The sequence below is a fragment of the Oncorhynchus clarkii genome, chromosome 4 (genome assembly GCF_045791955.1).
Source record: "Oncorhynchus clarkii lewisi isolate Uvic-CL-2024 chromosome 4, UVic_Ocla_1.0, whole genome shotgun sequence".
Taxonomy (NCBI): domain Eukaryota; kingdom Metazoa; phylum Chordata; class Actinopteri; order Salmoniformes; family Salmonidae; genus Oncorhynchus; species Oncorhynchus clarkii.
This window is the reverse complement of record NC_092150.1, coordinates 18385374-18411024: the sequence shown is the minus strand read 5'-3', so window position 1 is coordinate 18411024 and position 25651 is coordinate 18385374. Positions and strand designations below refer to the sequence as shown.

General features: G+C 43.0%; 1 protein-coding gene across 4 annotated transcripts in view; it reads left to right on the top strand.

Moving 5' to 3' along the window:
• LOC139406533 (histone-lysine N-methyltransferase, H3 lysine-79 specific-like) overlaps positions 1-14306 on the top strand; it is a 41236-nt gene extending 26930 nt beyond the window's left edge. For 2 of the 4 annotated variants that reach the window (XM_071149212.1, XM_071149215.1), the window contains 3 exons: positions 125-327; positions 429-502; positions 5271-6705. In XM_071149212.1, the coding sequence (XP_071005313.1) occupies positions 125-327; positions 429-502; positions 5271-5965 (972 nt within the window). In that variant the 3' untranslated portion in view covers positions 5966-6705. Of the gene's footprint in view, positions 1-124; positions 328-428; positions 503-5270; positions 6706-6777; positions 7371-7636 lie in introns of those variants that run through there. The other 2 variants (XM_071149214.1, XM_071149216.1) reach the window with 2 other exon arrangements.
• Positions 14307-25651: the final 11345 nt, after the last annotated feature.

Genomic DNA, 25651 nt, shown 5'->3' with positions numbered 1-25651 from the left:
CTAAGTTGATTGCAGCGTGGTACTTGCTACAGGAGTTGTTTGATTCCCAAATATCTACTCTATACATATTTTAACAAGAGTTGTATGTTTGATTCCCTAATGGTTTCTGTGTTTGTCGTGTCAGGTGAATAACATTAACCAGCCTCTGGAGATTGCTGCCATTTCTTCCCCGGAGCAGTCTGGTTGTAGCCCCTGTGGGCCAGACATGGACCAGCCTCCCGTACTGAAGAGAGAACGACCTCTGGAGATCAACGGCTCAGGACACTACTCCTCTGCACCCAGCTCCGACGATGACTCTGGCTACCCTGCTGACAGCTCCAGCTCAAGGTATAGTAAATTGTGAAGCAGAAAAGACATCCTGGCTGCTTCTCTACACAAGAGTACATTGGAAGTTTTATATTTTCTTTAATTTGTCTTTTTTTTTTTAGAATTGAAAGGAAGATTGCCACTATTTCCTTGGAGAGCAGAGATGGAGCAGGCAGACCAGGGAACAGTGAGCGGGGTAAGGAACATCCAAATGTGACCGCTGAAGCCTGCATAATAAACATGATATTATAGAGCTGACCGATATGGACAGAGTCATATGATAAATGTTACTATTTTGCTCGATAACAATACATTCAATGATAATTTTACTTTACAGGGCTCTTTTTCAGTCCCAATTAAGACAACTGAGATCGTAGCCTATGGTTTAAAAAGTAAGCTATTTCATCTCGCATATCCAGGGAATGCATGATTAAATAGGGTCCAAAATTATCTGCATTATAATTTTGGGGTGCTTTTCAAAGAATTTGCTGACATCTTTGTACATATTGGCCTTTAGGCTTTATTATTCACCACCTGAGGAAGTGGGAACTCAAAAGGTTTGACTCAAAATACAAGCTAGATTGCTAACTCTAAATATTATATTGTTGCTATATAGCCATGTAGGCTAATATATTTAATCTATCATTAAATGAATGCTGTTTCATTAGCTGAAATGAAATATCCCAGAAATGTTCCATACACACAAAGCTTATTTCTCAACTTTTGTGCACAAATTTGTTTATCCCGGTTAGTGAGCATTTCTCCTTTGCCAAGATAATCCATCCACCTGACAGGTGGCATATCATTACAAATCAAATCAAATTTTATTTGTCACATACACATGGTTAGCAAATGTTAATGCGAGTGTAGCAAAATGCTTGTACTTCTAGTTCCGACAATGCAGTAATAATCAACAAGTAATCTAGCTAACAATTCCAAAACTACTACCTTATAGACACAAGTGTAAGGGGATAAAGAATATGTACATAAAGATATATGAATGAGTGATGGTACAGAGCAGCATAGGCAAGATACAGTAGATGGTATTGAGTGCAGTATATACATATGAGATGAGTATGTAAACAAAGTGGCATAGTTAAAGTGGCTAGTGATACATGTATTACATAAAGATGCAGTAGATGATATAGAGTACAGTATATACATATGAGATGAATAATGTAGGGTATGTAAACATTATATTAGGTAGCATTGTTTAAAGTGGCTAGTGATATATTTTACAACATTTCCCATCAATTCCCATTATTAAAGTGGCTGGAGTTGAGTCAGTGTGTTGGCAGCAGCCACTCAATGTTAGTGGTGGCTGTTTAACAGTCTGATGGCCTTGAGATAGAAGCTGTTTTTCAGTCTCTCGGTCCCAGCTTTGATGCACCTGTACTGACCTCGCATAAAAGGCCACTAAAATGGGCAGTTTTGGCACAACACAATGGCACAGATGTCTCAAGATGTGAGGGAGAGTGCAATTGGCATGCTGACTGCTGGAATGTCCACGAGCTGTTGCCAGAGAATTCAAATATTCATTATCTACCATAAACAGCCTCCAATGTCATTTTATAGAATTTGGCAGTAAGTCCAACCAGCCTCATAGCCCACGTGTAACCACACCAGCCCAGGACTTCCACATCCGCTTTCTTCACCTGTAGGATAGTCTGAGACCAGCCACCCGGACAGCTGATAAAACTGGGTTTGCGCAACCAAGAATTTTTGCACAAACTGTCAGAAACCGTCTCTGGGAAGCTCATCCGCGTGCTCGTCGTCCTCACCGGGGTCTTGACCTGACTGCGTTGTAACTGACTTCAGTGGGCAAATGCTCACCTTCGATGGTCGCTGAAGAAATATTTGGATTTTTAATTTTTTTTTTTAACCTTTATTTAACTAGGCACGTCAGTTAAGAACAAATTCTTATTTTCAATGACGGCCTAGGAACTGTGGGTTTAACTGCCTGTTCAGGGGCAGAACAACAGATTTGTACCTTGTCAGCTTGGGGATTTGAACTTGCTACCTTCCGGTTACTAGTCCAACGCTCTAACTACTAGGCTACCCTGCCGCCCCAGCCTAGCTACCCTGGTTCTCTTAGCTGCTGCCAAGGTAGCAGCTACTCTTCCTGGGGTCTGGCAAAATTAATGTAGTTATACCATTTTTAAAACATTACAATGCATTCATAACGGATTCCACAACACACTTAGTGATTCCCAGTTTCAACTGTACCGGGCAGATGACAGCAGTGTGTATGTGGGTGAGCAGTTTGTGGATGTCAACATTGTGAACAGTGCCCTGTGGTGGTGGTGTTGAGGTATGGGCAGGCATAAACTACGGACAACGAACACACTTGCATTTTGCCAATAACAATTTGAAATGCATAGAGATACGGTGACGAGATCCTGAGGCCATTCATCCGCCGCCATCACCTCATGATCCAGCATGGGACTGAAAATGTCCCAGTTCTTCCATGGCCTGCATACTCACCAGACATGTAACCCATTGAGCATGTTGGAGATGCTCTGGATTGATGTGTACGACAGCATGTTCCAGTTCCCGCCAATAACCAGCAACCTCCCACAGCCATTGAAGAGGAGTGGGACAACATTCCACAGGCCACAATCAACGGCCTGATCAGCTCAATGCGAAGATGTGTCCAGCTGCATCATGCAAATGGTGATCACACCAGATACTGACTGGTTTTCTGATCCACACCTGATGTATGTATGTATGTATATATATACACACACACACACACACACACACATATATATATATATATATATATATATATATATATATATATATATATATATATATATACATACACACATACACACTGCTCAAAAAAATAAAGTGAACACTTAAACAACACAATGTAACTCCAAGTCAATCACACTTCTGTGAAATCAAACTGTCCACTTAGGAAGCAACACTGATTGACAATACATTTCACATGCTGTTGTGCAAATGAAACAGACAACAGGTGGAAATTATAGGCAATTAGCAAGACACCCCCAATAAAGGAGTGGTTCTGCAGGTGGTGACCACAGACCACTTCTCAGTTCCTATGCTTCCTGGCTGATGTTTTGGTCACTTTTGAATGCTGGCGGTGCTTTCACTCTAGTGGTAGCATGAGACGGAGTCTACAACCCACACAAGTGGCTCAGGTAGTGCAGCTCATCCAGGATGGCACATCAATGTGAGCTGTGGCAAGAAGGTTTGCTGTGTCTGTAAGCGTAGTGTCCAGAGCATGGAGGCGCTACCAGGAGACAGGCCAGTACATCAGGAGACGTGGAGGAGGCCGTAGGAGGGCAACAACCCAGCAGCAGGACCGCTACCTCCGCCTTTGCGCAAGGAGGAGCAGTAGGAGCACTGCCAGAGCCCTGCAAAATGACCTCCAGCAGGCCACAAATGTGCATGTGTCTGCTCAAACGGTCAGAAACAGACTCCATGAGGGTGGTATGAGGGCCCGACGTCCACAGGTGGGGGTTGTGCTTACAGCCCAACACCGTGCAGGACGTTTGGCATTTGCCAGAGAACACCAAGATTGGCAAATTCGACACTGGCGCCCTGTGCTCTTCATCGATAAAAGCAGGTTCACACTGAGCACATGTGACAGTCTGGAGACGCAGTCGAGAACGTTCTGCTGCTCTTCACATCCTCCAGCATGACCGGTTTGGCGGTGGGTCAGTCATGGTGTGGGGTGGCATTTCTTTGGGGGGCCGCACAGCCCTCCATGTGCACGCCAGAGGTAGCCTGACTGCCATTAGGTACCGAGATGAGACCCTCAGACCCCTTGTGAGACCATATGCTGGTGCGGTAGGCTCTGGGTTTCTCCTAATGGAAGACAATGCTAGACCTCATGTGTCTGGAGTGTGTCAGCAGTTCCTGCAAGAGGAAGGCATTGATGCTATGGACTGGCCCGCCCGTTCCCCAGATCTGAATCCAATTGAGCACATCTGGGACATCATGTCTCGCTCCATCCACCAACGCCACGTTGCACAACAGACTGTCCAGGAGTTGGCGGATGCTTTAGTCCAGGTCTGGGAGGAGATCCCTCAGGAGACCATCCGCCACCTCATCAGGAGCATGCCCAGGCGTTGTAGGGAGGTCATACAGGCACGTGGAGGCCACACACATTACTGAGCCTCAATTTGACTTGTTTTAAGGACATTACATCAGTCGGACCAGCCTGTAGTGTGGTTTTCCACTTTAATTTTGAGTGTGACTCCAAAACCAGACAACCATGGGTTGATACATTTGATTTCCATTGATAATTTGTGTGATTTTGTTGTCAGCACATTCAACTATGTAAAGAAAAAAGTATTTAATAAGAGTATTTCATTCATTCAGATCTAGTATGTGTTATTTTAGTGTTCCCTTTATTTTTTTGAGCAGTGTATATAATTTTTTTTTTTGGTATCTGTGACGAACAAATGCATATCTGTATTCCCAGTCATGTGAAATCTGTAGTTTAGGACCTGATTACATTTATTTCCATTGACAGATTTTCTTATGACCTGTAACTCAGTAAAATCTTTGAAAACAAACCTAACATGCAACATTTTCAGTGTAGAACAAAAGTAGTTGCTAAAACTGTGTATTCCCCCACAATTGCATTTTTAGCAACAGTCATCCTTGTGCTTCTCAAAAGGCATCTCTTTGTGCTCTGTGAGTGGCTTGCTCACACAGCAGACGATGGTGAAACGGGGACAGGCAGATACTGTCATAGCAGGAATCAACAATGCATAGGCTATTACTGTTCACCAAATAATGGTTTTAGAACAATCTACAGGAACGTTGTGTTACTGGCATGGCGTACATAAACTGCTTCGGAAAGAGGAAGGCCGTGTCTGTAACTTCAGTTTATCGTTCCAGCGCTGTCACTTGTCCAATGTCTACTGTACTTTGTCTTTGTGCTTTTTTTTATCCCACTTGACTTTTTCTCTCTATTGGGTCAACAGGAAGGAAATCGGGAGGCAGCAGCGGGAACAGCACCGGCAGTGAAGTCTCCTCTTCATCCTCATCTTCCAACAGCAAGTGGAAGTCTACCTTCTCCCCCATCTCAGACACCAAGCAGCCCCCAGGCGAGCTGAGGCAGGGGGGCTCCCCCTTCGGTATGGGGAGAGAGCCACTGGGCCTAGGCACCGACTCAGACTCTGATCACAAACCGCAGCAGAGGAGGGGGGGCGAAGGGGGTGGGGGCGAGTCCTCAGCATCTCCGTACATTCCCCCTAGCCCCTTCCTCAGCCAGGAGGCTGGTGGCCGGCCAGGGGCAGGCCCCCAGGGAGGAAGCAGCTCTGAGAGGCAGGCTATGCCCAAACAGAAGCCCAGGGGGGAGTGGGAACTGAAGACATCCAGCAGCCTAGGAAACAGCCAAAACCTCTTCATCTCTGCGGCTGCCAGCGGGGGTATCCTGAGTGGGAAGGTGGGGGGAAGCCCAGTAGCTGTGTCCTCAGCCTCAGGGGCTTCTGTGGGACAGTACCTGGGGGCCCAGTTCCCCCTCGGGGGGGCCTCTGTCCTTCAGTCCCTGTTTGGGGCCCAGACGCCCAGCACCTCGGTGAGCGGGGCCTCTCGCCTGGTCAACGGACACTCTTCCCTGGGGAGCTTCTCCAGCGCTGGGCTGGCAGGCGGAGCAGCTGGAGGTGAGGCCCACTGACATACTCTAATCAGTTACCTTCCCTTCAGCAGCACCGTTAACTATGGGTTGGGATAGAGGATTTAGCATTTATTAGGATTCCCATTAGCTGTTGCTGAAGCAGGAGCTACTCTTCCTGTGAGATCAGTCCTTAGATAGGGTTGCTGTGTTAGACAGCTCGAGAGGGATTCAATGGAGAGGCCTGAAGTTGGACACGGGTAAGTGTGGGAGCCCTGTGCTGCTGCCTGTCTCAATGCCCTTGCTGCTTTGCTTTGCCATGGACTGGCTGTACAGAAGCTGAGTTAGACACCCTTGGGAAATGCCTAATACTTCAATGAGAGTACAGATCCTTAAGATGACAAAATTGGTTCATGAAGTCATGGCCACGGACATGGGAAATGTCCTTTAATATAATAAAGACATATTGCATCTGTGATTATCTGTGTTGGTAAGATATAGATCTCTCAAGCATTGAAAATTGAATCAAAGAAACCTAATCAACATGGCCATTTTCTATGGGTGTTTGTGTCACTTGCTTGTCTTCTGTGTAATTTATAGACATTTCACTATGATTTGCCACATTGCTGTTTTATTAGAACACCACAATACATTTAAAGCAGAGGAATGGCCATTGAGTTATATTGTAATACTTGAATGAGTTGATGTGTCAAAGTGAAATGTCTGTCTGCTTTCTGTGTGCTTGTCTGTAGGACTTGCTTGGCGCTATGCAAATCCTGGCTCAGCCCCTCTGTCTCTCTGTCCTCCCCCCATCTCTCTGTCCTCCCCCATCTCTCTGTCCTCCCCCCATCTCTCTCTCGCTGTTTAATCCGCAGGTATTTTTCACCACGTGGTGCCCTCAGTGTCATCCCATCAGTTTGGGGCTGTGCTGCCAGCCACAGGAGGCCTCAGCTCTCTGCTCAGTCTCTCCTCCTCCCAGCAGCATCAGCACATTGCCCCTCACTCATGCTCCTCCTTCCTGGCCTCTGTGTCCTCCACCATCCCCCTGCCCCTCTCACAGGCCCAGCACAGCCGCACCCAGACAGTACTGCACACTCCTCTGCCCCCCATGCGCTCTCTTCCACCTCCCCCGCCTCTACTTAATGTCTCCTACTCTTCCTCTGTCCCCTTTTCCTCTGAGCCCACTCCCTCGTCTCGCTCTGAGTCCTTCCTCTCCTCACGACTAGTTGCCTCTTCCCTCCAGCATCAGAGGGCACAGTCCTCCTCAATCTCTCTCTCTGGCTCCTCTGCTGCTGCTTCTGCCCACCTTCCTCCTTCCTCTCGTAACTTCACAGCACACCACCCCCCTCACCTGCCCCCTCCAACCCCGGCCAGTATATCAGGAGGTGGGGGCATCATGTGGAGGACTCTGGGCTTGCCTGCTTCCTACATGTCGTCCTCTCAGCACACCGGTTCCCGGCCTAGATAGGGTGGGGTGGGGGGGTGGGGGGGATGGTCAGTCAGAGGGATAAGGAGGAGAGATCTGGTTGTCCCTGTTCTCCCCAAGCTGCTATTCAGTCCCAACAAGGTAAGTTAGACTCCTACTCTAGGTTTGTGAATAGATTATTAGCTCTATGATAAATCCGTTCTTCATGAGCCGTCTCATGTCTGCCATGTTCTATCCTTTTATGTGCCCTTGTTCACGGCAGAATTTTGTCTTGTTTTCTGAACCTGGCTCTTTTCTCTCCCTGGCAGGTAACTGAAGAATATCTACCTCAACCCAACGTAACCTATGCAAATGGCCAGGTGTTGACCACGGTACTCTTTCACTGGTGCTCCTAAGCCTGTTAAATTGCCACACACTCTCACATTGACACACACAGCATGGCATCCTGAGCGGAGTTGAGCGGTCACGGGGGTTTTTGTGTCGTGGGTTGAGGCTGACCGTAATCCGTGAGTTGTGTACCTCCCATCCTGAATGAATTGGTATGCTGCCTGCTCTGAACATTAACGTTATAGAGACACAGGACATGCACTGTTTCCATGGCAGTAAGTTGTACAGGTACATCACTGTCACCATGTAACCTGGTGCTACTAAGTATGAAATATAGATAACTATATTGAGCTTTAAGACTCAATTCAGACATTTGATGACAGAAGAAAGCACAGTTAGCAGTGTAGTTGTACATGTTATTTCTAAAGACAGACTGTATATGGCGGGAGACTCCTGTTGTACCTTCATCCCAGTATCATCTTTGTTCTGTCATTATCTGACCACCAGGGTGTTTTCTTTGTCCCTCCCCCCACACACACAAATAAGTTGTTTACACAGGCAGACCAATTCTGATATTTTTTCCAGTAATTGGTCGTTTGACCGATCAGCTCTGAAAAAGATCTGATGTGATTGGTCAAATGACCAATTAGTGTAAAAAAAAAAAAAAAGAGAGATTTGTCTGCCTGTCCATCTATATAGTGGGGCCAAAAAGTATTTAGTCAGCCACCAATTGCAGGTTCTCCCACTTAAAAAGATGAGAGAGGCCTGTAATTTTCATCATAGGTACACTTCAACTATGACAGACAAAATGAGAGAAAAAAATCCAGAAAATCACATTGTGGATTTTTTATGAATTTATTTGCAAATTATGGTGGAAAATAAGTATTTGGTCACCTACAAACAAGATTTCTGGCTCTCACAGACCTGTAACTTCTTCTTTAAGAGGCTCCTCTGTCCTCCACTCATTACCTGTATTAATGGCACCTGTTTGAACTTGTTATCAGTATAAAAGACACCTGTCCACAACCTCAAACAGTCACACTCCAAACTCCACTATGACCAAGACCAAAGAGCTGTCAAAGGACACCAGAAACAAAATTGTAGACCTGCACCAGGCTGGGAAGACTGAATCTGCAATTTGGGGCTGTTGCAGCTTGGTTTGAAGAAATCAACTGTGGGAGCAATTATTAGGAAATGGAAGACATACAAGACCACTGATAATCTCCCTCGATCTGGGGCTCCACGCAAGATCTCACCCCGTGGGGTCAAAATGATCACAAGAACGGTGAGCAAAATTCCCAGAACCACACGGGGAGACCTAGTGAATGACCTGCAGAGAGCTGGGACCAAAGTAACAAAGCCTACCATCAGTAACACACTACGCCGCCAGGGACACAAATCCTGCAGTGCCAGACGTGTCCCCCTGCTTAAGCCAGTACATGTCCAGGCCCGTCTGAAGTTTGCTAGAGAGCATTTGGATGATCCAGAAGAAGATTGGGAGAATGTCATATGGTCAGATGAAACCAAAATATAACTTTTTGGTAAAAACTCAACTGGTCGTGTTTGGAGGACAAAGAATGCTGAGTTGCATCCAAAGAACCCCACCATACCTACTGTGAAGCATGGGGGTGGAAACATCATGCTTTGAGGCTGTTTTTCTGCAAAGGGACCAGGACGACTGATCTGTATAAAGGAAATGATGAATGGGGCCATGTATCGTGAGATTTTGAGTGAAAACCTCCTTCCATCAGCAAGGGCATTGAAGATGAAACGTGGCTGGGTCTTTCAGCATGACAATGATCCCAAACACACCGCCTGGGCAACGAAGGAGTGGCTTCGTAAGAAGCATTTAAAAAATATATATATATATTTTTATTTTTACCCCTTTTTCTCCCCCAATTTCGTGGTATCCAATTGTTTATTAGCTACTATCTTGTCTCATCGCTACAACTCCCGTATGGGCTCGGGAGAGACGAAGGTTGAAAGTTATGCGTCCTCCAATACAGAACCCAACTGCTTCTTCTTAACACAGCGCCAGCCAACCGCACCAATGTGTTGGAGGAAACGCTGTGCACCTGGCAACCTTGGTTAGCGCGCACTGTGCCCGGCCCGCCACTGGAGTCACTGGTGCGCGATGAGACAAGGATTTCCCTACCAGCCAAACCCTCCCTAACCCGGACGACGCTAGGCCAATTGTGTGTCGCCCCACAGACCCGGTCGCGGCCGGTTACAACAGAGCCTGGGCGCGAACCCAGAGTCTCTGGTGGCACAGCTGGCGCTGTGTACAGTGCCCTTAACTACTGCGCCACCCGGGAGGCAGTAAGAAGCATTTCAAGGTCCTGGAGTGGCCTAGCCAGTCTCCAGATCTCAACCCCATAGAAAATCTTTGGAGGGAGTTGAAAGTCCGTGTTGCCCAGCAACAGCCCCAAAACATCACTGCTCTAGAGGAGATCTGCATGGAGGAATGGGCCAAAATACCAGCAACAGTGTGTAAAAACCTTGTGAAGACTTACAGAAAACGTTTGACCTCTGTTATATACCCTTTGTTGGCAATGACAAAGTATTGAGGAACTTTTGTTATTGACCAAATACTTATTTTCCACCATAATCTGCAAATAAATACATTAAAAATCCTACAATGTGATTTTCTGGATTTTTTTTTTCTCATTGTCTGTCATAGTTGAATCGTACATATTTTTAAGTGGGAGAACTTGCACAATTGGTGGCTGACAATACTTTTTTGCCCCAGTGTGTGTGTGTGTGTGTGTGTGTGTGTGTGTGTGTGTGTGTGTGTGTGTGTGTATATATATACACACACACACACACACACACACAGGACTAGGGACCATGCAGCTGTGACTGCATCTCTGTCGCTCTGCTAGCTAACCTTTAACCCTGATAATTTCTCCAGTGAATTAAATATGATTTGACCACATTAGCTTTTGGATACAGTATGAAACGCAAAGCTGTTGGTTCAAACACACTGGATAACATATTTGTGTTCCCTCACTGTGGCAACATCCCTGGTGCAGGGACAGCACTATAGTCAGCTCAAGAGTAAAAAAAAGTTATTGGTGTGATCATTTATGTGAATAACGACAGTTTCTGGAAATGTAATAGTAAGCCTCTAGGGTCTTCTCATTCATTTGAATGCTGTGTCAAAATGTATAGAAGTGAACAGCAGAAAGACTTGAGGATGTAATGGGGAAACAGGATTCAATTACTGAGACGGTCAGTTGATAATCACTACTTATAGAGCCAGCTAGGGAGTAGGGACCTGCAACGCAATGTGCATTCTTCATAAGTAGGAATTTCAACTACTCTAACTTAAGCTTCTTGGTTTTGTTTTTATAGCCCTGCTGAAACACTGATAGGATGAAAAATGCAGGTGTAATTTTTGGACTTTTAATACGGTCCGTGTTGTATTCAGGCAAGTCTCTGGAACCCTATCTCATGGAGTTCACAGGGGATGGGTAAAACATTTTTTTACGTGTCACCTTTTGTCCACTGAAGGTTGTAGTGGTACTTTCTGCAGCCTTTCCAACCTGCACACACTGGTATACGAACATCCTCACCCACACACTGGTATACGAACATCCTCACCCACACACTGGTATACGAACATCCTCACCCACACACTGGTATACGAACATCCTCACCCACACACTGGTATACGAACATCCTCACCCACACACTGGTATACGAACATCCTCACCCACACACTGGTATACGAACATCCTCACCCACACACTGGTAAATGCATGAATAACAACAAACTACTGGGCAATTTTCACTTGATTTATTTCATTTTTGTAAAAAACATTGTACTGTGAATGGGAGACATTCTGACTGTTTAATTGTGTATAATTTTGATTATATTTATGCTGTCACGTTTTTTTTATTTTGTTCTCCTGAAATGTGTAACAGTGTAGAATGCATTAGGTATAAGTGTGTACTTAACGTAGTCTGAAAACATTGGTGCTACAATCTGTTTAACTCTGGACTGTGCCTAATTTTATTTATACAATATTAAGAACATCAATAACTGTCGATACTTGGTGCTTCTTGTACACAGGGACGTTTTAAATGCCATTTTCTGGCCTTCTTTCTCGTATTTAAAGTGTAGTTATCAGATTTTTGAATTGTTGTACTAGTGTACAACTGCAGACGATTTGGCTCAGAGTTAAGGCAATAGGTAACGCTCTCATTAATGTTTTCACACAGTATTTTTGGCATACTGCGAAACACCCTTTTGCTTTCAGAAACTTGCCACTTGTTCAGGACTATTTGTAAATGTTTTTCTTGTATTCTTATTTTTAACTGTTAAGTTTTAAGGGTGTGTTGCTGAATATGAAACGCCTAGATTGCTTTGGGGTATTATTTAATTATTATTTGGGGGGGGGGGGGGCTGACATGTGGCAAACTTCTACAACCTGTCAAACAGGTTGGGCCAGCACCCAAGGGAGACAGAGGTGCAGAGTTTTTAAGCCAGTGCTTTAATAGTGAGAAACACCATGACTATTCAGTGTCCAATGAGGGCTCCTCTGAGATGTACTGTACCAGTTAAAAGTTTGGACACTTTTTTTGGTTACTACATGATTCCATATGTTATTTCATAGTTTGATCTATTCACTATTCTACAATGTAGAAAATGTAAAAAATAATAACCCATGAGTGAGTTGGTGTCTAAACTTTTGACTGATACTGTATATATTTATCTAGAGAAACTCGACGCTTGTGCTATGTGCTTAACACATGCAGACAGAGATTGTGTGCTGAAACTAGACTCTCTGGTTTGTATCAGATTTACTTTATGCTTTTTTAAAGAAAAACGTATACTGGTGCTCTTTCAACCACACAAACTGATTTCAGAAAATGTTCTGGGTGCATCCAAAAACCAAATCTCATTTCTACTGCCTGGGATATGTCTTAAAACTGCCTCCTTCCCATAGCGTGAGCATATTACATCTGTTTGTAATTACATGTTAATTGTTCCAATATAACTGGTAGTAGAATAACTAGTAGGTATTATGTGAGTTTGCAACAATCAGGCTTCCTTTTGATCTGATTGCCAAATGAGTCTTTATTAATTGAGGACGTGAAGCAGCAGGACATTAATTTCTCTTCATTGTTTTGTTTGTTTCACCTATACCCTCAAAGAAAAATGACTCATCAAAGCATTAGTCACAATGTGGTCCGGTAAACGAGTGCTTTCTAGCCAGGAATGTTTATCAACCCTTCTGTTCAAGTGAAGTGAGGACAATGATTTGTTCATGTCAGACATGAACAAAAAAGCGAATTCCATTGTTAACAGCGCTGACAGGCCTTTTTTGTAATTATTGTTTTCATTTTTTTTCTTGGTGTTTGATTTCATCACAGTTGGTATCAATTATGCTTTTATGACAAGATTCAGATCAAGTTTTAATACTCTTAAACAGACAGTGCGGTGCTCTCCTACACTTAAAATGAGGGAAAATGCAGCTATTGATTAATACACTTCTCCTGTTGTGCTAGAGGGGGAAGGTTTGAACTTCAACACAGGCTCTCGTTTACTTTTTAATCTGAATATATATATATATATATACATACTTCCTAGTTGGCCGGAGTGGCTGTGTGTGTGTGTGGGAGTGAGAATAGTATTGGGTAGTGAATATTGTTCAGGTTTTAACAAACTTTTACAACATGCCTCATTTCTTAATATGTCCACTGAAGAACTACGCCTATGATCTCTCTGGCAAATGTGGATGATATATATTGAAGTCATATAGTGCTCTATACATTTTCTCAATGCATAACTTTACAGTTAAGACTTTTCCACATACCAAGACTGAATCCTGCCAAGTCTCTCTCAGGAACTTATCAGATATCTTGAAATGCTATAACACTTTGAATACTGTATGTCCCACTTATCTTAAAACTGGGACTTATGTTTCTCCCTTTCTCAGGACCAGGGACCGGATTTATATTTTGATGTAACGTAAATTGATATTGGTGCTATGAGTTGACAAACTGCCTTATGTATGTTTGTCGTCTCAATTTCTCACTGTCACACACATCCAGCCACGCCAGCAAAAGACTGCAGGTTTGTTCGACTAGTCTAAAGATGTTGTGGAAAAGCCTCATCTCTTCCTACTCTCTCACGTCTCAATCCCTCTCCTCTTTCGCAAAATGAAATGTCCTTTGACCTTCAGTGTTGTGATCCTTACATAGGAGAACGCTGTGTAGTTGAAGGAATTAATTTAACTAACTCAGTAAAGCCAGGGCAGGTTTGAGGTGCAATAGGCAAACCTACTTTCCAAAACACCCTGGGTTGTCATGGAAACTCTTGGTGTTGGTGCTTTTATCTTAAATATGATTCATGACAAATTGAAATTTGTTTAGCTTTTTATGATTAATAAAATGTTTTCTTATGAAGTGTTTCATTTCCATCTCTGCTTATTGGTGATATTATGCATATTAAAAAGGTGCTTTTCTTTATGCTTTTTATTCAAGATTTTTAGGCTTTAAAGTGAAGGAGCCCGACAATGACGCTATGTAGGTGTGGGATAAGTTCATAATTTTTCTACTACTATTAGAGTAGTACGTTCTGTACAAAGCTAGGCTTATCGGTTTGCCCAAAAATGGACAAGTGTTTTGAGAAATTACTCTTCAGTTCTGTCTGTAGTGGGGAATGCACATTTCAGAAAAAAACATGGCGGGCTGCCATGAGGCTGTGGTGCGCATTCTGCCTGATACTGATGCTGTCCAGTGTGGGGACACTCCATATTTTGGAAGTACACCAGCTCATGTAGAGGTAGTTGAGGATATGCTTTCAGCAATTTGTGAAGTTTAGGTCCAGGAAAGTGATCTGAGACAGGATTTGACTTGGTGTTGGAGTTTGGAGCACCCGCTGTGTGAGCAATCTAGCTAAAGACACCAAAAAAAAGAAACATGGGCTACATGTTTGGCACCCAACCAGTTATGGATATCTGACTCTGAATGAAATGGCTCCCTCTGCCTCCCTTCCAAGATCAAGTTCATACTGCTCCTTGCCTTTAGAACAGCAGCCTTAAGCGCCATCACTTTCACCAGTCAATCTACAGCCTTACAAACAGGTTAGAACTCATTACCTACTAATTTACAACATTACTGAACGTCTTGTCTTTCACATTTTAGAAGTCTCTTATCTTACCATATACCTTTTTTTTTGTTGAATTTTACCCCTTTTTCTCCCCAATTTCGTAGTATCCAATTGTTGTAGTAGCTACTATCTTGTCTCATCGCTGCAATTCCCGTACGGGCTCGGGAGAGACGAAGGTTGAAAGTCATGCGTCCTCCGATACACAACCAACCAAGCCGCTGCTTCTTTAACACAGCGCACATCCAACCCGGAAGCCAGCCGCACCAATGCGCCGGAGGAAACACTGTGCACCTGGCCACCTTGGCTAGCGTACACTGCGCCCAGCCCGCCACAGGAGTCGCTGGTGCGCGATGAGACACCCCTACCGACCAAGCCCTCCCTAACCTGGGCGACGCTAGGCCAATTGTGCGTTTTTTGACCCAAAAACACCAGATACAGGTAAGAAGAACACTTCATCTTGTTCAGTTTATCGTTTTCCAAGTTACATGCTGATGGAAGGAAAGCATATTATAAAGCTTATTTACCCTTCTCAGGGCAAAAGTTGTCTGAACTACAAGGTATGATTGGTGAAGAAGCAAGAAGTGATGGATATATATATACACTTTGATAGAATAAGCACCGGGCAAACTGACATTATTTGATTATTCTTTCTGAAAATGTCAGCCTATTTGTTGTATTAGCCTCTTTACCATTCTCCATCATGCTCTCTATCATTCCTTCACAGCCCTTTGTCAGGCATCTCTATTTCTGATCCTCAAGACTCCCCCTATTCTCTCTGGTTTTCCTTTTGTTCTATGGTCTTATCCCCAACTCGGCAAGCTGTCCCACAGAGAGGATGGAGGGCAGGAAAAGGGAAACACCAGGTACACAACATAAGGTTCCAAAGCAGGGCACTTATAACTAACACACTGAATAACAAATGAGAAGGACACAGAAAATACACTGAGTATACAAAACAGTAGGAACACCTAATGCTCTTTCCATGAGATTGACCAGGTGAATCCATGGCAAAGCGATGGACCCTTATTGATGTCATGTTGCAACTCAATATTAGGAATGTGTTCCTAATGTTTGGTATACTCCGTGTAAGCTATAAGTCCCTGTACCTGAGCTGTGCCATCTGGCTGTGGATCTGTGCCTCCAAGTAACATCTGAGTAAGATCATTCTCCTCTAGAAATACTTCCAGTGCATCTAAACCACAAGAGAGAATGCATGAGCTAGTCTGTGTGGATTGATTCTATTTTTAATATCATACGTTTCAACACTCACCATGTACTTCATTCACCCCTGAGCTCACAAGCACAATGATGATGGCCAACACTATGCAACGGTTCAGAGAAATGCCTTTCCATGGGTTCTCAACCTCCTTCAAACTTTGGATGGACAAAATACCTTCATATGACACTAGAAGTAGACAGAGTGGTTGGTCAACATATACTATTTTCTGAATGTAGAAATGGAAATGTAATGAATAAGGATTTTATTACTGCTAAGACACTCAGATGATGTTGTTCTGGATCTGTTGTGTCCTGTAAATTCAGGTAAATATTGGGGTTTTGTTAATGCAAGATATTTGAAAGGTAAACTTATTAAACATCCCAGTGACGGTATAGACTAAATCTTTTATTTTCAGAGTGTTAACTCAACTGAACATTTGCTCTAAAATCACATAGGCAATGAGGACTGAGCACAAACAAGGATTGGGGTTACGGTGCCTTCCGAAAGGTTTCTTACGCCTTGACATACTCCACATTTTGTTGTTACAGCCTGAATTCAAAATGGATTAAATAGTTTTTCCTCACCCATCTACACACACTACCCCATAATGACAAAGTAAAAACATGTTTTTAGAAATGTTTGCAAATTTAGTGGAAATGAAATACAGAAATATCTCATTTAAGTATTCACACCCCTGAGTCAATACAGGGGTAATTGGCAGCAATTACAGCTGAGTGTCTTACAGCTTTGCACAATATTTGTACATTATCTTTTTTTTTAATTCTTCAAGCTCTGTCAAGTTGGTTGTTGATCATGGCTGGACAGCCATTTACTAATCTTGCCATAGATTTTCAAGCTGATTTAAGTCAAAACTGTAATTAGGCCACTCCGGAACATTCAATGTCATCTTGGTACTTACTGTAAGCAACTCCAGTGTATATTTGGCCTTTTGTTTTAGGTTATTGTCCTGCTGAAAGGTGAATTTGTCTCCCATTGTCTGTTGGAAAGCAGTTTTTTTTCTAAGATTTGCCTGTGTTTAGCTTTATTCTGTTTATTTTTTATCCTAAACAAAACTCCCTAGTCCTTGCCAATGACAAGCATATCCAAAATGATGCTGCCACCACCATGCTTGAAAATATGAAGAGGGGTACTCACTGACGTGCTGTTGGATTTGCCCCAAACATAACAATTTGTATTCAGGACAAAAAGTTAATTTCTTCGTCACTTTTTTGCAGTTTTAGTTTAGTGCCTTATTGCAAACAAGATGCATGTTTGGAATAGTTGTATTCTTTTATAGGCTTCCTTTTCACTCTGTCAATTAGGTTAGTATTGTAGAGTGACTACAATGTTGTTGAGCCATCCTCAGTTTTCTCCTATCACAGCCATTAAACTCTAACTGGTTTAAGGTCCCCATTGGCCTCGTGAAATCCTTGAGCAGTTTCCTTCCTCTCCGGCAACTGAGTTAGGAAGGACATCTGTTTCTTTGTACTGGACTGGAACGGAGCAAATGGATTGGTTCCATTCCACTAATCCCCTGCTCCAGCCATTACCATGAGCCCGTCCTCCCCAATTAAGGTGACACCAACCTCCTGTGCTTTGTATTGACTGGGTGTATTGATACACCATCCAAAGTGTAACTAATAACTTCACTATGCTCAAAGGGATATTCAATGTTAGGTAAAAAAAAAATCAAAAACAATCTACCAATAGGTAACCTTTGCAAAGCACAGCACAGACTGAGGGACCTTACTATTATCTGTATGTGTGAGGTACAGAGATCATGTTAAACAGTATTATTGCACACAATGTCAGTCCATGCAACTTATGTGACTTGAGCAAATTTCTACTTCTGAACTTATTTAGGCTTACCATTACAAAGGGGTTGAATACTCTTACTAATTTCAGCTTTCCATAATTCCACTTTGACATTACGGGGTATTATGTGTATACCAGTGACACAAATTCTCAATTTAATACATTTCATATTAAGGCTGTAACAACACAACTAAATGTGGAAAAAGTCTAAGGGTGTGAATACTTTCTGAAAGCACCATGTTCATGCTGATGTCGAGGACACGATCAGTCGCAATAAAGCATGAGGCATAGACCAATAAAACATTTCTTAAAATAGACATCAGTCAAATAACAGTCCTTGTCAAATTATTCTCAAACTACATTCTAATGCAAACCTATAAGAACTCAAATGACAGAATGAGTCTTACCTGTGTCGACCTTTTTCTCCTATGGAGGGAGAAGTTTGTGGATATTGATTGCAATTCACTGGTAAGTGTCTTATAGCCTGCCCTGCTTTGGATGCCTTCGTCCCTGACCTGCAGGCACAGCTGAGAGCTTTTGAAAAAAAATACAAATATAGCACTGGAGAGATTTTAAAGTGCATTCGAAAGTATTCAGACCCCTTCACTTTTTCCACATTTTGTTATTCTAAAATTTATTTTTTTTATTAGGGGGGGGGGGGGGGTTGAATCAATCTACACACAATATTCCTTAATGACAAAGCAAGAACAGGTTTTTAGAAAGATTTGCAAATGTATTACACATAAAACTGATCACATTTACATAGGTATTCAGACCCTTTACTCAGTACATTGTTGAAGCACCTTTGGCAGTGATTACAGCCTCGAGTCTTCTTCGGTATGATGTTTCAAGCTTGGCAGTGGTGGGACAAAGTAACCGATTGTCATACTTGAGTGAAAGTAAAGACACCTTAATAGGTTACTCAAGTAGAAGTTAGTCACCCAGTAAAATACTACAGTAAAAGTCTAAAAGTATTTGATTTTAAATATTAAGTATGAAAAGTAAATGTCATTGCTAAAATATACTTAAGTATCAAAAGGTATAAATCATGTTACGTTCCTTTTATATTAAGCAAACCAGACGGCACAACAACATTTTTAAATTTACGGACAGCCAGGGGCACACTCCAACACTCAGACACAATTTACAAACAAAGCATTTGTGTTTAGTGATTAGAGGCAGTAGGGATGTTGTCTTGATGTGTGTCAATTGGACCATTTTCCTGTCCTGCTAAGCAATCGAAATGTAACAAGTTATTTTATGTGTCAGGGAAAATGTATGGAGTAAAAAGTACATTTTCTTTAGGAATGTGTTGGAGTAAAAGTTGTCAATAAAAGTAAAGTACAGATACCCCCAAAAAGTACTTAAGTAGTATTTTAAATTATGTTAACTCTATTTGGACACCTCTTTTTGGAGTTTCTCCCATTCATCTCTGCAGATCCTCAAGCTGTGTCAGTTTGGATTGGGAGCGTTGCTGCAAAGCTAGTTTCAGGTCTCTCCAGAGACGTTTGATCAGGTTCAAGCCTGGGCTCTGGCTGAGCACCTCAAGGACATTCAGAGACTTGTCCGGAAGCCACTCCTGCATTGACTTGGCTGTGTGCTTATGGTCGTTGTCCTGTTGGAAGGTGAATCTTCGCCCCCCAGTCTGAGGTCCTGAGCGCTCTGGAGCAAGTTTTCATCAAGGATCTCTCTCTACTTTGGGGTGTTCATCTCTCGATCCTGACTAGTCTCCCAGACTCTGACGCTGAAAAACATCCCCACAGCATGATGCTGCTACCACCATGCTTCACTGTAGGGATGGTGCCAGGTTTCCTCCAGATGTGATGCTTGGAATTCAGAGCAAAGAGTTCAATCTTGGTTTCATCAGAGCAGGGAATCTTGTTTCTCATGTTGTGAAACTCTTAGCGGGCTGCCATGTGGCTTCCGTCTGGCCTCTACCATAAAGGCCTGATTTGGTGGAGTGCTGCAGAGATGGTTGCCCTTCTGGAAGGTTCTCCCATCTCCACAGAGGAACTCTGGAGCTCTTTCAGAATGACCATCAGGTTCTTGGTCACCTCCCTGACCAAGGCCCTTCTTCCCCGATTGCTCAGTTTGGCCGGGCAGCCAGCTCTAGGAAGAGACAATTCTTGGTGACCTTCAATGCCGCAGAAGTTTTTTGGTACCCTTCCCCAGATCTGTGCCTTCGACACAATCCTGTCTCGGAGCTCTACGGACAATTCCTCCGACCTCATGGCTTGGTTTTTGCTCTGACATGCACTGTCAACTGTGGGATCTTATATAGACAGGTGTGCCTTTCCAAATCATATCCAATCAATTGAATTTAACACAGGTGGACTCCAAGGATGATCAATGGAAACAGGATGCACCTGAACTCAATTTAGAGTCTCATAGCAAAGTATCTGAATACTTATGTAAATAAGGTATTTCATATTTTTTTTTTTTTTTATACATTTGCAAAAATGTCTATAAACCTGTTTTAGCTTTTTCATTATGGGGTATTGTGTGTAGATTGAGTATTTAATTATTATTTTTTTAAAACCAAATGTGTAAAAGGTCTGAATACATTCAGAATGCAATGTATACTGTTGATTGCTGCTACAGACTGTCATCTATACAACAAAGTGTTCTGTATGGTGGGGAAATTACAAGATTGTTATTATGCCTGTTCTGACCTCGAGCCTGCCTATCCCCTTGTACTGTTTGTCCTCGGACCTGATCACTGAACCTGTGCCTGTTCTGACCTCGAGCTTGCCTATCGCCTGGTACTGTTTGGGCTCTGACCTGGTTTATGAACTCTTGCCTGTCCCCGACCTTCCTTTTGCCTACCCCTTTTGTTATAGCTCAACCATCTGCCTCATGTGTCTGCATTTGGGTCTCGCCTTGTAACCTTATAGAAACTATAACTTTGTACAAGTAAGTAGTCACTGCGCCCTTGAATGAGGTCCGAGAGTGTCAGCCTGACGGAGCTGCCCCTTTTGAACAAACTGTATACAATTATGGGTTAAGAATTAGCATAGCAGACAAGAAAGACGTCAAGCTGCAGCTCACGTTTTAAAGTGGTTTGAACTCAATCTCAACACAAGGTAGAGATGATCAAGTCACCTCCCGGACAATCACTGGTACGGCTGATTAGCTGTCCTAATATAAGTATCTCGAAAAGCAAACTGAAGTGGAACAATTCTACTACTTGTCTCAATCCACCGTAGTATGCTACTCTCATCACCCCACTGGGAACCATCTACACCGCTGGCTAGCCAAATCTTCAAAGAAGCATCTTTCAGAGCGAATAGAAATAAAATAAACACAAGTCACCGGATACCGGACGACTGCAGAGGAGAACAACAGTAGAAGACGGGTGGGGACCTCTTTCGGACAATCGGAGCCTTACAAGCGTGCCACGAAAAGGCCCAACACTCTTTCCAAGAAGGCCTGATTCCGACAAATACACAAAGAACCTAGGCATTTACACGTAAATACATTCATGATTTCTTACTACAATCGGGCGGCGGTTCGTGTGCAAAAGTATATGATCACTGTGAGAGTAGTTTCTAAATGTACCAAAGTATTATGTCTGTCTCTCTGCCCCCCGCCCACCTCTATCTCTTTTGTACAAGCAGCCATGTTGTTGTCAGTCTGCTAGGGATCTGTTTCTAATGTATTAATCTACCCTGTGTTACCATTTAATTAGCTAGTAAATAAATAATTAAACCACATTTGTGTAGTACTGAATCATAAGTAAGTCTCAGGTTTTTGCAGATGCATGAGGTTACGACTCTTCAGAATGATACTAGATTATAAATTGACTGTTTATGGATGTCATAGATGGAGACCTTTTTTTGTTTTTAATTCGGGAGATGGTAACTCTTTAACCTCTACAGGGTGGGTGTCCCTAAACCGGGACGGTTGTTGCTAATGTGCGCTAATGTGACTAGAATGATGTTGTATACAACAGACAACTTTCCGGGACATAGACATGTCTTATATGGCCAGAAAGCATCAATTATTGTTAATCTAACTGCAGTGTCCAATTAACAGTAGCTAATACAGTGAAATACCATGCTATTGTTTGAGTAGAGTGCACAACAACAACTTATCATGGCAACTGGTTTGATACATTCATCTCTGAAGGTAAATTATGTACTTACATTCAGTAATCTTGCTCTGATTTGTCATCCTGTGGTTCTCAGAGATAAAATGTAGCATAGTTTTATTTGATACAATCAATGTTTATGTTCAAATGTAGGAACTGGGATCTACAGTTTGACCCCACTGCTGTCTCTGGCTCCACACCCACCCCGCTCGGGCCATCTCTCAGCGATCACTGCCTCATTGCCTGCATCCATAATGGGTCAGCGGTCAAACGACCTCCACTCATCACTGTCAAACGCTCCCTGAAGCACTTCAGCGAGCAGGCCTTTCTAATCGACCTGGCCGGGGTATCCTGGAAGGATATTGATCTCATCCTGTCAGTAGAGGATGCCTGGTTATTTTCTTTAAATGCCTTCCTCACCATCTTAAATAAGCATGCCCCGTTCAAGAAATTTAGAACCAGGAAAAGATATAGCCCTTGGTTCTAATCAGACCTGACTGCCCTTAACCAACACACAAACATCCTATGGTGTTCTGCATTAGCATCGAACAGCCCCCGTGATATGCAACTTTTCAGGGACGCTAGAAACCAATATACACTGGGACAGAGATTTGTCTTCCAACAAGACAATGATCCAAAACATAAAGCAAAATCTACAATGGAATGGTTCAAAAATAAACATATCCAGGTGTTAGAATGGCCAAGTCAAAGTCCAGACCTGAATCCAATCGAGAATCTGTGGAAAGAACTGAAAACTGCTGTTCACAAATGCTCTCCATCCAACCTCACTGAGCTCGAGCTGTTTTGCAAGGAGGAATGGGAAAAAATGTCAGTCTCTCGATGTGCAAAACTGATAGAGACATACCCCAAGCGACTTACAGCTGTAATCGCAGCAAAAGGTGGCGCTACAAAGTATTAACTTAAGGGGGCTGAATAATTTTGCACGCCCAACTTTTCCGTTTTTGATTTGTTAAAAAAGTTTGAAATATCCAATAAATGTCGTTCCACTTCATGATTGTGTCCCACTTGTTGTTGATTCTTCACAAAAAAATACAGTTTTATATCTTTATGTTTGAAGCCTGAAATGTGGCAAAAGGTCGCAAAGTTCAAGGGGGCCGAATACTTTCGCAAGGCACTGTAGAAAAGCCAAGGCTAGCTTTTTCAAGCAGAAATTTGCTTCCTGCAACACAAACTCAAAAAAGTTCTAGGACACTGTAAAGTCCATGGAGAATAAGAACACCTCCTCCCAGCTGCCCACTGCACTGAAGATAGGAAACACTGTCACCACCGATAAATCCACTATAATTGAGAATTTCAATAAGCAATTTTCTACGGCTGGCCATGCTTTCCACCTGGCTACCCCGGTCAACAGCACTGCACCCCCCCACAGCAACTCGCCCAAGCCTTCCCCATTTCTCCTTCTCCCAAATCCAGTCAGCTGATGTTCTGAAAGAGCTGCAAAATCTGGACCCCTACAAATCAGCCGGGCTAGACAATCTGGACCCTTTCTAAAATTATCTGCCAAATTGTTGCAACCCCTATTACTAGCCTGTTCAACCTCTCTTCCGTGTTGTCTGAGATTCCCAAAGATTGGAAAGCAGCTCCGGTCATCCCACTCTTCAAAGGGGGGGGGGGGGGCACTCTTGACCCAAACTGCTACAGACCTATATCTATCCTACCCTGCCTTTCTAAGGTCTTCGAAAGCCAAGTCAACAAACAGATTACCGACCATTTAGAATCCCACCATACCTTCTCCGCTATGCAATCTGGTTTCAGAGCTGGTCATGGGTGCACCTCAGCCACGCTCAAGGTCCTAAACGATATCTTAACCGCCATCGATAAAAAACAATACTGTGCAGTCGTATTCATTGACCTGGCCAAGGCTTTCGACTCTGTCAATCACCACATCCTCATCGGCAGACTCGACAACCTTGGTTTCTCAAATGATTGCCTCGCCTGGTTCACCAACTGCTTCTCTGATAGAGTTCAGTGTGTCAAATCGGATGGCCTGTTGTCCGGGCCTTTGGCAGTCTATGGGGGGTGCCACAGGGTTCAATTCTTGGACCGACTCTCTTCTCTGTATACATCAATGATGTCGCTCTAACTGCTGGTGAATCTCTGATCCACCTCTACGCAGACGACACCATCCTGTATACTTCTGGCCTTTCTTTGGACACTGTTAACAACCCTCCAGACGAGCTTCAATGCCATACAATGCCATCTCCTTCCGTGGCCTCCAATTGCTCTTAAATACAAGTAAAACTAAATGCATGCTCTTCATATGATCGCTACCTGCCTGCCCGTCCAACATCACTACTCTGGACGGTTCTGACTTAGAATATGTGGACAACTACAAATACCTAGGTGTCTGGTTAGACTGTAAACTCGCCTTCCAGACTCACATCAAACATCTCCAATCCAAAGTTAAATCTATAATTGGCTTCCTATTTCGCAACAAAGCATCCTTCACTCATGCTGCCAAACATACCCTTGTAAAACTGACCATCCTACCGATCCTCGACTTCTGCCATGTCAGTTACAAAATTGCCTCCAATACCCTACTCAATAAACTGGATGCAGTCTATCCCAGTGCCATCCGTTTTGTCACCAAAGCCCCATATACTATCCACCACTGCGACCTGTACGCTCTCATTGGCTGGCCCTCGCTTCATTCTCGTTGCCAAACCCACTGACTCCAGGTCATCTACAAAACCCTGCTAGGTAAAGTCCCCCCTAATCTCAGCTCGCTGGTCACCATAGCAGCACCTACCTATAGCACGCGCTCCAGCAGGTATATCTCTCTGGTCACCCCCAAAAAACAATTATTTCTTTGGCCGCCTCTCCTTCCAGTTCTCTGCTGCCAATGACTGGAACGAACTACAAAAATCTCTGAAACTGGAAACACTTATCTCCCTCACTAGCTTTAAGCACCAGCTGTCAGAGCAGCTCACAGATTACTGCACCTGTGCATAGCCCATCTATAATTTAGCCCAAACAACTACCTCTACCCCTACTGTATTTATTTATTTTGCTCTTTTGCACCCGATTATTTCTATCTCTACTTTGCACATTCTTCCACTGCAAATCTACCATTCCAGTGTTTTACTTGCTATATTGTATTTACTTTGCCACCATTGCCTTTTTTTTTGCCTTTACCTCCCTTATCTCACCTAATTTTCTCACATTGTATATAGACTTATTTTTCTACTATATTATTGACTGTATGTTTGTTTTACTCTATTTAACTGTGTTGTTGTATGTGTCGAACTGCTTTGCTTTATCTTGGCCAGGTCGCAATTGTAAATGAGAACTTGTTCTCAACTTGCCTACCTGGTTAAATAAAGGTTAAATTAAAAAAATCTAGATTTGTGAAAGTTAGTGTATAAGCTAATGATCCATCATGTATGACATTTCTGTAAACTTACATTTTTATTACCATAGCATTTTTGTATGTTCTCAATAGTTATGTACAAATTGGCAAACTCCTGGCAGACTTGATACAAACTTGTCATGTAATTAATTGTTCACTGGAATAGTCTGAAACTTGACACACACTGCTGCCATCTGTTGGCCAAAATCTAAATTACACCTAGACTCCCATCTGAAAGTATGGCCTTTCTCTTGCATTTCAAATGTTTTTTTGTTTGTATTACCTTTTTGCCAGGTCTCATGTATTATTTTCTCCTACATTAATTTCACATTTCCACAAACTTCAAAGTGTTTCCGTTTAAATGACACCAAGAATACTCATA